Source organism: Podarcis cretensis (assembly GCF_951804945.1).
Source record: "Podarcis cretensis genome assembly, chromosome: 10".
NCBI classification, from domain to species: domain Eukaryota; kingdom Metazoa; phylum Chordata; class Lepidosauria; order Squamata; family Lacertidae; genus Podarcis; species Podarcis cretensis.
This window is the reverse complement of record NC_137179.1, coordinates 32037154-32049862: the sequence shown is the minus strand read 5'-3', so window position 1 is coordinate 32049862 and position 12709 is coordinate 32037154. Positions and strand designations below refer to the sequence as shown.

General features: G+C 43.5%; 2 protein-coding genes across 7 annotated transcripts in view; one reads left to right on the top strand and one right to left on the bottom strand.

Moving 5' to 3' along the window:
* Window positions 1–54: 54 nt before the first annotated feature.
* The window catches only part of LOC307225718 (leucine-rich repeat transmembrane protein FLRT3-like), a 25407-nt gene continuing 12752 nt past the window's right edge, over window positions 55–12709 (bottom strand). The window contains exons 1-4 of one of the 5 annotated variants that reach the window (XM_079993780.1): window positions 10390–10496; window positions 4177–4619; window positions 2202–2800; window positions 55–1552 (exon numbers count right to left, since the gene is read on the bottom strand). In XM_079993780.1, the coding sequence (XP_079849906.1) occupies window positions 692–1552; window positions 2202–2800; window positions 4177–4619; window positions 10390–10472 (1986 nt within the window). In that variant the 5' untranslated portion in view covers window positions 10473–10496 and the 3' untranslated portion in view covers window positions 55–691. Of the gene's footprint in view, window positions 1553–2201; window positions 2801–4176; window positions 4833–8661; window positions 8927–10389; window positions 10497–12709 lie in introns of those variants that run through there. The other 4 variants (XM_079993782.1, XM_079993781.1, XM_079993784.1 and 1 more) reach the window with 4 other exon arrangements.
* Window positions 10689–12709, top strand: part of CHADL (chondroadherin like) — a 17612-nt gene continuing 15591 nt past the window's right edge. The window contains exon 1 of one of the 2 annotated variants that reach the window (XM_079993779.1): window positions 10689–10760. The gene's annotated coding sequence lies outside the window, so the exon portion shown is untranslated. Of the gene's footprint in view, window positions 10761–11262; window positions 11358–12709 lie in introns of those variants that run through there. The other variant, XM_079993776.1, reaches the window with a different exon arrangement.

Here is a 12709-nt window from a genome sequence, read left to right as displayed (position 1 = left end):
AAGCAGAAATTTGACTCATTGGACAGTGCAGAAATGGAAATAAGCAACCCTTCATAAAATTCAACAATACCGCTATTTTTAATTACTTTTTAGTTCGAATTTTGTTGTCCAGGTTATTTATTTTAAAACACATTACCTTGAAGCCAAGCTTGAATCATTAAAAAATAAAGCGAATAACATCTATCCATGCACTGTGGATTATCAAAAGAGCAATTGTGTCATGAACTATAGGCAGGGGTTTCTTCACAAATACTATTTCATTAATATATATGAAAAATTTCTAAAGATGGCAGTTGTGTGGAGCATATCCCAGATAGTCAGACAGCAGCTATGATGGCATCTTTGTGTGCTTTCCCTCCTCTGGTCTTCAGAAAAATAGGAATCTCTTGCATAGTAAGTGATATAGATGGATCCCCTTTCAGGTTCAGCTAACAAAGCCACTAGTTTATGCTAACATGAATACCCAAATAATATTTCTTTCCTGGTATTGTTGTAAAAGTTAATTTCAGCTGACTTCGTTTCTTTGAAAAAATCTTCACAAAGGAGGAGACAGGTTAGAAAAGATTTCTTCCATTGGATTCAGCATTTCTTTGTGATCATGTAAGAAATGTTCTCATCCACAGCTGTGAAGGGTTTGAATGCCATTCACGACACCTGGTCATTTTAACAAATAACTAATATTCTGTAAATATCAGAGGCTTGCATAGGCTGGTGTGGATGAAAATCTGGATGGGACAACAGGAGTGCAGTCAATCTTCTCTTGAGGCCATTGGCTGGCAGCTGTCATATAAACATGCTGGTTGTCCTCTTCTAAGTTCTCATAGACTGGCTCTGTGGTCAGCTTGGACTGGGCAGTGCCTTGGCGTTGGGAAAGCAGCCCATCTTCATCATAATAGCGCTGGAACTGGAAGGGTCGGATCCGCCACTTGTAGAAGGCAAAGAGAGCCAGGGCTATCAGTGCTAAAAGTGCGGTGGTGATGCCAATTCCCAGAGCTAAGTTGTGCTGAGCTGGAACTTGGGCTTCAGTGTGCCCTGTAGCACATTGCTGGGCTGTAGGAGCCACACACTCCAGGAGGTTCTCGTTCTGGGGAATAACGCAAACCCTGTAATCGGTCCCTGGTTGCAGATGGTGAAGTTCAATCTCAGTTAAACGTCCAATCACTCGCAGTATGTGCTGATCCACAGAAGACTTGTAGCGCACTTCAAACTGGTCATGATCTCCAGAGAAAGACCAAGTAACCACCAGGGCAGTGTGGTCTTTTGTTCTTGTGTGAATGCTACTAATATGGTTGGAGAGGCAAGGGTCATATTTCTCCAGTATGTAATGGTTCTCGTGAGTGGTTGGTCTCGAAGTGGGATTATTTTGTGTAGTTGTTCCTGCGACAGTGGACATCCTACTGGTAACGAAAGTAGTGAAAACATTGATTGGAAGGGTTGTAGCTTGTAGCAAAAGTTGTTCACTGGGTAGAGTAGATATCGCAGGCATGGCATTTATAGAGGAGCTGGTGGTGGCTGAATCGGTTTGAAAAGGTGGACAAGTCAATTTCTGTAACTGGAGGGGAAAAGAAGACATGAGAGAAGTCATCTTCCAGTATCAACTACAATGTGTGTCACACTTGTTCTCTCCTTTATAATGTCTAAATGACATTATTCGTTTTAGTACGTGACAACTAAGTGCAATGTACAGAATTTTACAGCTTCCTAAGAAAGCTCTTATGACTTCAGAGTTTAATTTAGAATTGCCGCTACTTGCTTCAGTGGCCCATTTTGCTGCAGAGAATGCTTAAAGAGAAATGAATGTGGTTGGATGACAACATTGCCTGTGATGTACACACTCATTTATTCTGCCCCATTGTTGTCTGCCTCTAGCTAACAGGCTTTGCATATTCCTTAAGCATTATAAAAACTTACAAAACCTGTTTGCCAGAGACTAGTGGACACACCCCAAGCAAGTGTTCCTGTTTCATACCACTTTCAACTCTGGGGAAACTGTCTTGTGGCCCAGCTTTAGACTATCTCTGTCTGTTATACAAAGTAATCAAGGATCAGTGCCCTCAGGTGGCTAAAATTTTTGCCCTTGAACTGTGATAATGTCCCTTGCTACCCTGGATGGCAGATGGAGAGGGGTGTCTGTTCCCACCCCTCTTTCTATTTGCAAGGTGTTTCTGGGGTCTGTCAGTGTGATTCAGATTGTTCATTACCTCTACATTTGCCAGTTGTTGTCCCTGAAGGGCTTCCGGGGAACTGCATTCCACTGGGCTGCGATCTTTTCTTACTACTTGCTTCTGCCAGGTGCGAAGCCAGATTAAGTTGCAGTCACAGCGCCACTTGTTCCCAGTCAGATACAAAGTCGAGAGATACTTCAGCGACGACAGAGGTGACAGCGACTCCAAACTATTGTTCCTCAGGCTCAAGACCTCGAGTCTGCGTAGCCGTTTGAACGTTGAGCTGGTAATGTTCTCCAGGCACAGGTTTTCTAAAAACAGCTGCCTCAGCGAGCTGAGCTTCCTCCCAAAGGAGACAGATGTCAGCTCCTGGATTGGGTTGCCACTAAGATAAAGGCTGGAGAGAGTGGCAGAGGTGCGGACGGCAAGCGGCACACTTTTCAGCCTGTTCCAGTCGAGGTAGAGGATGCGCATGTTGCCCGGGAAAGCTCTGGCTGACAAGTTGGCAATAAGGTTAGCACTGAGGTGAAGTTTGCGTAGTTGCTGGAGACCACCAAGGGCCTGGTCTGAAAGTTCAGTCAACAGGTTATGACTCAGGTCTAGCAGACTCAGTCGCTTCAAAGAGGAGAATGCACCTGGGCAAAAGAGAGAGGGGAAGTAAGAGCTGCCTTGAGCTGAGAGCTAATAACTCCATCCCACTTCTGCCCTCCCCAGGGTGGTAATGATGTGCAGAGCACATCTGTGAACTGCTTTCCAGCACAGGTGAAAAGTGCTTAAGCAACCAAGTGCTTAGGTCTAGGGTTCCTTCTCTTACTTGCTTGTGCTCAGATTAAAGAATAAAGCTGTTGCTATATGGGAGGCCTGAGCCTTACTCAGTGCGTTTCACAGAACTTTTGAGAACCAAACATGGTGCTAGCAGTGGGATTCGAACATGGCACAACAGAGACTAGCCTACCATTTGGTCCCTTGCATATCTGTGACTTCAGAGGCAGCATATAACTATTTTAATTAATAAATAAAATGAATATTGCTGGCCATTTTCTGCTTTTCATGGTGCACATTTGTGTCTGATGATATCTAGTTTGTTCCCAAGTCTCACCCCACCTGACACCTTGGGATGATGCCGTCTTAACTTGTCTTTCCTCATGGGCAAGTTGCAATAGTTTGCTAATATTCTGGTTTATGGGGTGGGTGTGTATAATCTCTAGAGATATTCAGATTTAACCTCTTGGTCCCTCCTGCAATACTGTGGCACTGAATGTGGTCTTGTGTTCAGTAGTGTCACCAGGACAGGACATTCAGGCAAAAATCCAAGGCCCAACTCAGCAGAATAAGCAGCAAGAACCCCAAATTCATTTTGAGGCAACAAACTAAAGAAGGTAACCATTAAGGGCAGAGTCCAAAGTACAGGACTGTATCCTTGTTTGTGTTAGAATTTAATTTTATAAAATCTGCAGAGAATGTCAAGAGCTCTCTCCCTTCTTTCAAACCAAAAGGAAAATAAAACTCTTCTTTTGTGCCATAAGGAATACATAAGGAATATAAAAGGCAACAGGAAGGGCACCAGAATCTGACCTATTGCCCATAAAAAATGAGCAAGTCATCATCAGTAGCAGTAATACCATGGGCCTACTTTATTGCTGTTGAAAGGAGATGTTTGCCTCAACTGAATAGATCCATATTGAATTTATGCTGAAATACTGTATTTCCCTTAAAAATAATGTCAAAAATTAGGGGGTGTCTTATATGTGGGGGCATCTTATAGACGGGAAAATACGGTAATTCATAGAGGGCTTGAACTAGCCAATTTCAGCGAAGTTACTCCACATCAGCTTTGTGCTCAGCTTCTAAATTGGTCAGCTGCTGGTATATATCTAAGTCTTATGTGTCCACTCATTCATCCCAAATGCATCCTTTCCCTACAATTCATACCCTAAAACTGTTGGGAATGAAAGTGGGAGGGATAATCACTACCTTAGTAATGAGGGGGGAAACACCCATCTATAAATACCTGGTGAAAGGTAAGCAATCCGATTGTGCTCCAGGTGCAGAAAGACTAGATTGGTCAGGTTTTCAAATGCCCCTTCTGGGATCTCTTCGAGGAGATTGTTGTCCAAGTGGAGGTGGTATAAATTTTTCACACCGAGAAAGGTTCCTGCTTCAATCCGGCGCACTTGGTTGCTCCCAAGGAAAAGCGTGGTGAGCTCGGGCAAATCTGGGAAAGAGGCTGCCAGCAGGCTGCCAAGCTGATTGAACTGCAGATCAAGCTCCACCGTGGCTTGTGGGATGCCGGTGGGCAGAGAAGAGAGGCTGGCATTGGAGCACCGAATAAACCAGTCTGTGAAAGAGCAGCTGCAACCGATGGGGCATTGGGAACGGTCCAGGAGCTCTGGGCTGGCAATGATCCACAGTAGTGACAGAGTAAAGGCCACACACCAGCGCTGAGCCATAATGCTATAATTTAAAGCAGACTGAAATAATTAAATACACTTCAGAAACCAGCAGGTAGTCTGGGATGCAGCTCTGCTCAGCCAGAGCCCTTTCTGATCAATCGCATGATGAAGATGTGTCAGAATTATACATGCATCCCACCACGTCTCCCCAGCTCAAAAGCTTACATTGCTGTGCACTACGGGGCTTTGGCAAAGATGTGTGAAGTCACCTTAATGCTGTTCAGTCTTCATAGTAAAGGTAAAGGGACCCCTGACCATTAGGTCTAGTCGTGACCGACTCTGGGGTTGCGGCGCTCATCTCACTTTATTGGCCAAGGGAGCCGGCGTACAGCTTCCAGGTCATGTGGTCAGCATTACTAAGCTGCTTCGGGCAAACCAGAGCAGCACACGGAAACGCTTTTTACCTTCCCGCCAGAGCGGTACCTATTTATCTACTTGCACTTTGACGTGCTTTCGAACTGCTAGGTTGGCAGGAGCAGGGACCGAGCAACAGGAGCTCACCTCGTGGCGGGGATTCAAACCTCCGACCTTCTGATTGGCAAGTCCTAGGCTCTGTGGTTTAACTCACAGCGCCACCTGTGTCCCATTCGGTCCCGTTCAGTCTTCATACTTAAGGTTAAAATAGGCTTCCGTGTGCTGTTCTGGCACGTGTCTGAGCCCTAGACCAGGGGTGGTCAATGTGGTGCCCTCCAGATTGTGTGGGGTTGTTTGGGGGGGGCAGGGGCGGAGCAGACTACAACTTCCATCATCCCTGATCATTGACCATGCTGGCATGCCTGATGAGAGTTGTAATACAATAACTTATGGAGGGCACCATGTTAACTTCCCATGTCCTAGACAGACGGGACAAGAAAGGAGCAAATCTCTTCACCTCTTCACAACCCATAAAAGCTTTTATAGTAGAACAACAAGATTTCTCTGCAGTTGACACTGTCACTTGGCTAGGCCTTCAGGCAGACTCTGAGACTGATCATCACACTTTCCCCCAGTTGCTCTCTAGCCATCATCCTTGCTGTCTCTTTGCTGGCAATCCCTTGTGGAACCACCCAGCTTTTCAAGGCAAGGGAGAGCAAGAGTCACGTGGCCTTCCGTCGCCCTCCCCTACCACATTAGCACTAACTGACATACTCTCCAATTCCCTCTTACCACAGGCCACCTAGGTCGTCTTGGCTTAATCCTGTCCAGTGTCCAGTAAGTTAAAAACAACAACCCAGCAACAGCAGGGACATCTGAATTAAGGGGGAAAGTGTGGGCTGCTATTTTGATGCGATGTGTGGATGCTGCAGAACACTTCCATGCATGTGCAGGACAGAATCTTCTAGCAAGTGGATGTGTCCATAGTCCAAACCATATGCAGGGCACAAGCAGCAGAGGCAGATTTGGGGCTTCCAAATTTCAGCAGTGCCCTGTGCAACACCTAAATTCACACAGCTCCCCACCTCTGTTCTACATCATCGTTGTGGCGCCCTCTTAGCTGGGTACCTAGTGCAGGCAAACCGGCCGTGCTCTTCCCCTAAATCCGCCTGTGGCACGAGGTTGGAGAAGGCTCTCCACCAAAAGCTGATGCCATAATGCATTCATTAGTCTTTTGCAGCCTTTTAAAGAGGCTCTTACTGTTCTTAAAACAACTTAGTAGCACATCTACCCCTCTAGAAAGCAGTTAACTGGCCTCTCTGGAAGCAAACAGTGAGGGTTTGGGGCTTCCTCCCTTTGTTTCAGTCAGGGGTATAATTTACAGCTAAAAATATACTGATTCAGCAATCTGGAAAGCAGGAAACACTGGCATAAGACCTCTTTGCCCTTGATTTCCCTCCCTCTGGTGGTGTTTGAAAAGTGTCTGCTTTTAAATTATCTCTGATGAGTGTTGTGGCAATTTGAGCATAAGCTACTATTCTCTACATGGGCATGAGATGAATGGGCTCTGTGACTTCAGTCCATGTGGCCAAGAAACACAGGAAGTTGTGAGACTGGGGGTTTGTTTTTTGCCCTGAAAAATAGATTTATTTGAGAGAGCGGAGTAGAAACTTGCTCTAGCTTATAAATTAAAATGGTGATTCTTTGGATGTGACATTCTGCATCAGATAAGTGGTTCTTACTCCTTTTTAAAATACCTTTGTCTATGCTAGCTTTCAGGCCAAGCCTTCTAAAGGCAGCCAATATGCATAAATAAAACACAACTGAAACATACTGTTCCACTCAAATAAAACCATATGCAAATTGTGATTTTATGGATGTGAGTAAAATATAAATCCACACATGGAAAAGCTATAGGGAGAAGAACCGGGAAAGTCCCCAGGCATGCTCTATAACTGATGTATAAATTGCCCAAGATTCTCCTGTCCTAACATGTTATATTTGCTATCTGACTCTACAATACATGAAACAGCCACACCCCCTGTCTACATAATGACAACAGCAGTGATGCCCATTAGGTAGTTTTATATGGATCTGGACATTTTCTAGAAGAGAACTGGTGGCCTTTGTGAGGTTGCTGTGCTATCAGACCTAGTTGGAGTCCAACTTCAGATTGAGAGCCACAGGTTCACCCTATTGGGTTAAGGGGCTTTTCAGTGATGGAAAAGCAAATAGCTTTTAACTCTCGGTACCACATTAGCACTAACTTTGATCAAGAACCTGCAGGCAGTACCTAATTTCCACTTGATTAATGTTCATCCATGCTAGTTAAGCTCTCAGAACCGGGGTAGGGATTTCTGCAGATGAAACTCACATCAGTGGCAGTTCTGGTCTTGAAATCCCCAATGCGTTTACTAGTGAGTGAGCTCACACTGTGACTTGCTTTCAAGTTACTGTGCACGGGGCTGCACTGTTAGGAATCAGTGGAGGTTGGTCTATTACGGCAAATGGGTCACTGCCCCACCAACCTTAGTCCACCCTCAGCCAGCTCCTGCCTGCCAGCCTTCTTTCTTACACCTAGACCAGAAGGAGGCAGTTTCCTCCTCTTCCAGTGTGGCCTCTTGCAGAACTCAACAGGCAGGAGGATAGGGGCAAAATGAGAATTAGTTGGTTCTGTCATTGGCTCTGGCTCTACCTAGTGTTGACCTTTATGCCTTCCACCCTATCAGTTCCAATGGGCACCAGACACCACTATTAGGAATACTAGGAAGACTGTTTCAGTCCAGCAAGCATTTGGATTAACAAAAATGGTGAATTTTGATTAATTGTAGCAAAGCAATAGCCAGGTTATGCTTTTACATAGTTCTAGATTTATATTCAGTCATTGGAAGGGGGTATCAACCATTTTTCAGAGTGAGTCCATTGTTCATATGTTTCATAATATATTTTAAGTGAGATTAGAAACCCCTAAAAGAAATTATGATGAGAGTGTCCTGTCATAAAAATAACATAAATACAAAACGGCCCAGTATGAATGGAGAGAGCTGGGTCATTTTCATTAGTGATGTAATGAACATTAATCAATACATGCTAATGGCATTTGCACAACCACAACACACGGTACACATATCCTTTGGGCAGATGGTCCTTGTGCACACACCATCATCAAATGTCAACCTGAAAATAATTCAAATACAGCATCATGCACTTTCTGGGAGGAAAACTCACTACTGTTATTTCTTTCTTACCCACCCTTCAGTGTGGGTTACAACACTAATACTGTGGTCTCAATTGCTGGGAAATGCAAGGCAAGTGTGCCCAATGTAAAGACCTGAGATCCTTCAAAGTAAAAATAGTCTATTCACTGCATCTATATACAATCAGAGTCTCTCATTCATCAGTGGATGGTTGTACCTATTTGGAACATACATATTGGTTTCACAATTAAATCTGGATACTTCTTCCCATTTTTGCTATGCTACATAGCCTTCAACAATGCTTATTGCCACTAGCCTGCAAAACACCTCAAAACCCACTTAAATTTTATAGTCTTGATAGGAAACCCCTTTGCTAAAACAAATATCTCTTTAGGGGCACGAACTGTATTCAGGCTTTTATCATTCTCACGTGCTGCTCCCTGTTGTGTGGCTCCTGCATCCTCATCAATTTGAGCCATGAATCTCCCTTACCTGCTGCGTTGCTTCTTGTTAAGCTGTCTTGGAGCTGCTTTTGGATTGTACAGCCAAGTAGCTGGCTTCTCTCACTGCTCTTTCATACGCTTCCCTTCAACCACAAAGTCTGATATAGGAAACTGGGTTGAACAAGTGTTTCCTTCTATTGTTTCTAGTGAAAATGGTCCTGCAGCCCCCCCACCCTATTAAAAAGTGACCCAGTGCACCAGATATTGTCTTAAAACACCAGTAGATAAGGCAGTAAAAAGGAAGTGGCGGAGTGGAATCAATATTTATTTATTTCTCTTTTTCAATTTCTGAAAAAAGGCAAATGTTTATGAAATAGGATTCCAACATTTTACATGTGTTACCATCAGAATGAAAAATATATATATATATTGAAATACTACTTCTTATTGTTTGTTAATTTAAAAAGGGAGGAAAAAACAGGGGTTCTGTTAACTCTGTGCATTACTTGCATCACAAAATGCTATGTCTGCGTGTTATTCCATGACCCAAGCTATGTACATCATGAGTAAAATATTGATCATTGATTCTACCACCAATATTACACTCACTTCCCACACCAATATTACATTCATGTATTACATAAACCCCTGTGACAAACATTATTACCAGAACTGGGTATTATAAACAATACTGAGATGTGGTGAAAGATGTAAAGGAAGATACTGGGAGAATGGTTCAAGAACACATTTACAGGATGATTCTATGTTAGTCTACTCAGAAGGAAGTCCTATTGAGTTCCATGAGACTTACCATACACCCAGATACATGCCTGCAACCAGATATTATAGTCATATGATTATTTAAGTATATGGTATTAAACATGAATGTTCGGATTTTGGGAATAATCTACTAACTGTTTGCTTTGTGCTTTTGTTTTTAAATTATTTTTCCACTATTGATCACTTACAAGGCAAACATACTATAACCATAACAAACATCAACTCTAACAAACACTGGAGTGATGTTTAGTGTTTGTACATTGTGCCATCTTGGGATTCACATGTCTTGAACTGCCTTGACCAGGGACTCTGTCCATAATAACAGAAGCAAGACAAATGTGCTACAACACTGGGAATAATTAATTTGCTCAAGAAATTTAAGAACAGAAATGTGAGGATTGCTGGGTGTTTTTGATTAATAAATACATGGTTATCCCATTAAGTGATATACTATTTATTTTTAGATTTTAGAGTAGGGTTAAATATAGTGTTAACATGGAGATGAGAAGTAACATAATTCATATCCTTTAAGATCATGCAACTCAGACAGAACCCCAAAAGGAAGAGCAATGTAGAAAGCAATAAAAAACCCCCAAACTATTTATAATAGACCTTCTCCAGGTGGTACACCAACAGAAACACATGTCACGTCTAATCCCACACTTTCCTAAGAATAGAAAAACCACAGATCTGTCCCCCATCTTACAGCCCCAAGAACACAAAAATAAATATTGAATTAAAAGGAAAACACCAAATACCCACTCAACGCAAAAATAGCTCATTCTACTTTTTGAAACCGCATAAGACAGCTCTGCCGAAACAGAGCCTCAAAAAATTAGTTATAAACTCATAAATGTTCCTCTCCACGGAAATCTTTAGTAAAAGGCGAAAGATTTATACGATCTGAAGAGAAACCAGAGTATGCTGAAAAAGCTTCGGGCGCCTCTACCGGAGATCAGTCAACAGCCTCTCAGGTGAGGGCGAATACCTAACGGACCTGTCAAAAGTAATCCCTTGAGTAAACACTAGATTTCCAAGGTGACAAGGCCAGTTTAATAATCGGGTTCGAAGGAAAAACATTAATAAAAGTATTTAAAATTTATCATCTATGGCCTTCCGCTCAATGTATGATGGGATATGCAAATTAAGCAGCGCCGCCTTCGCCTCCGAGCCGCATCTGCTTTCACGTGACGTCTGCACTTGTCGCGAAGGCTTCCGGATAATGATCGCCACTGCGCATGCTCAGACCACCGGTGCTAGTTTACAGAAATGGGGCGGGGAAGAGAATATGAATGAGGTTATTTGTTCAAGGAAAAATTGCCTCCGCTCCGAGAAGTCTGTGCATGCGTGCAGGAGCAGATTTGTACAGTATATATTCATATCAGCTCCCTTCACTGTAAATATGCATTTGATGCACGAATAAAAATACTATTTGCGAGAGAAGGCTCGTAATTATTTGAGGAAAGTGCAGGGTAAGCACAGACCCGCTGCAAGTCTCACGCCATTAGAAGCAAGTGATGTGCAGCGCGATCCTGCGCATCTTTACTCGGAATTAAGACCCAGTGTGTTCAGTGAGATGTATTGGTAAATGCGCATAATAGGGCCACAAGCTTAAAGCTGAGAGTCGGGGTGTGCTGGTCACCTCTGTTGGCTTTTCTTTTAAGCATGGGGCTTAGTGTGGAAAATCTCTTTTTGCTACCCTGAACATAGAGGCCACTTCCAGGTGACCTTTTTACTGAGCATTCCTCCTGATTTGTTACAGGACATTGCCTCAAGTACTGTAAACGGTATCGCCCACTCCCCAGTGCATATTGTCCCTGTTGTTTTCCGTATCACAATAAGTCTGATCGGGCAAGGGAGACGAATCAACTTTCCTTGCACAACTTAAATTTGCCGTCAAAATGAGACTGAATCCCACCCACAAATGGCAGTCTGGAATCATCCAGAGTGGTAGGGTGCTTCCAGGTGGGTGTATATTGTGGAATGAATGTGCCTCATGTATGCACATTTTTGCAACACGCACCCAAATTGGCATGTTAGCGTGTGTTTTTTTAGTGTACTTCCATACTGAGCATTTAACCTGATTCATTTTCACAGCCTGGCAGCCTAGGTTGTGTATTGAGTGTTCATTCTGATTTGTTAAGGGGGCAAGTTATATAACATTGCATCAAACCAGGCTTCTTGCTGTTTAGTCGTGTCCGACTCTTCTTGACCCCATGGACCAGAGCATGCCAGGCACTCCTGTCTTCCACTGCCTCCCGCAGTTTGGTCAAACTCATGCTGGTAACTTTAAGAACACTATCCAGCCATCTTGTCCTCTGTCGTCCCCTTCTCCTTGTGCCCTCCATCTTTCCCAACATCAGGGTCTTTTCCAGGGAGTCTTCTCTTCTCATGAGATGGCCAAAGTATTGGAGCCTCAGCTTCAGGATCTGTCCTTCCAGTGAGCACTCGGGGCTGATTTCCTTAAAAATGGATAGATTTGATCTTCTTGCAGTCCATGGGACTCTCAAGAGTCTCCTCCAGCACCATAATTCAAAAGCATCCATTCTTCGGTGATCAGCCTTCTTTATGGTCCAGCTCTCACTTCCATACATCACTACTGGGAAAACCATAGCTTTAACTATACGGACCTTTGTTGGCAAGGTGATGTCTCTGCTTTTTAAGATGCTGTCAAGGTTTTTTATTGCTTTTCTCCCAAGAAGCACGCGTCTTTTAATTTCGTGGCTGCTGTCACCATCTGCAGTGATCATGGAGCCCAAGAAAGTAAAATCTCTCACTGCCTCCAGTTCTTCCCCTTCTATTTGCCAGGAGGTGATGGGCCCAGTGGTCATGATCTTAGTTTTTTTGATGTTGAGCTTCAGACCATATTTTGCGCTCTCCTCTTTCACCCTCATTAAAAGGTTCTTTAGTTCCTCCTCACTTTCTGCCATCAAGGTTGTGTCATCTGCATATCTGAGGTTGTTGATATTTCTTCCGGCAATCTTAATTCCGGCTTGGGATTCATCCAGCCCAGGCTTTCGCATGATGAATTCTGCATATAAGTTAAATAAGCAGGGAGACAATATACAGCTTTGTTGTACTCCTTTCCCAATTTTGAACCAATCAGTTGTTCCATATCCAGTTCTAACTGTAGCTTCTTGTCCCACATAGAGATTTCTCAGGAGACAGATGAGGTGATCAGGCACTCCCATTTCTTTAAGAACTTGCCATAGTTTGCTGTGGTCAACACAGTCAAAGGCTTTTGCATAGTCAATGAAGCAGAAGTAGATGTCTTTCTGGAACTCTCTAGCTTTCTCCATAATCCAGCGCATGTTTGC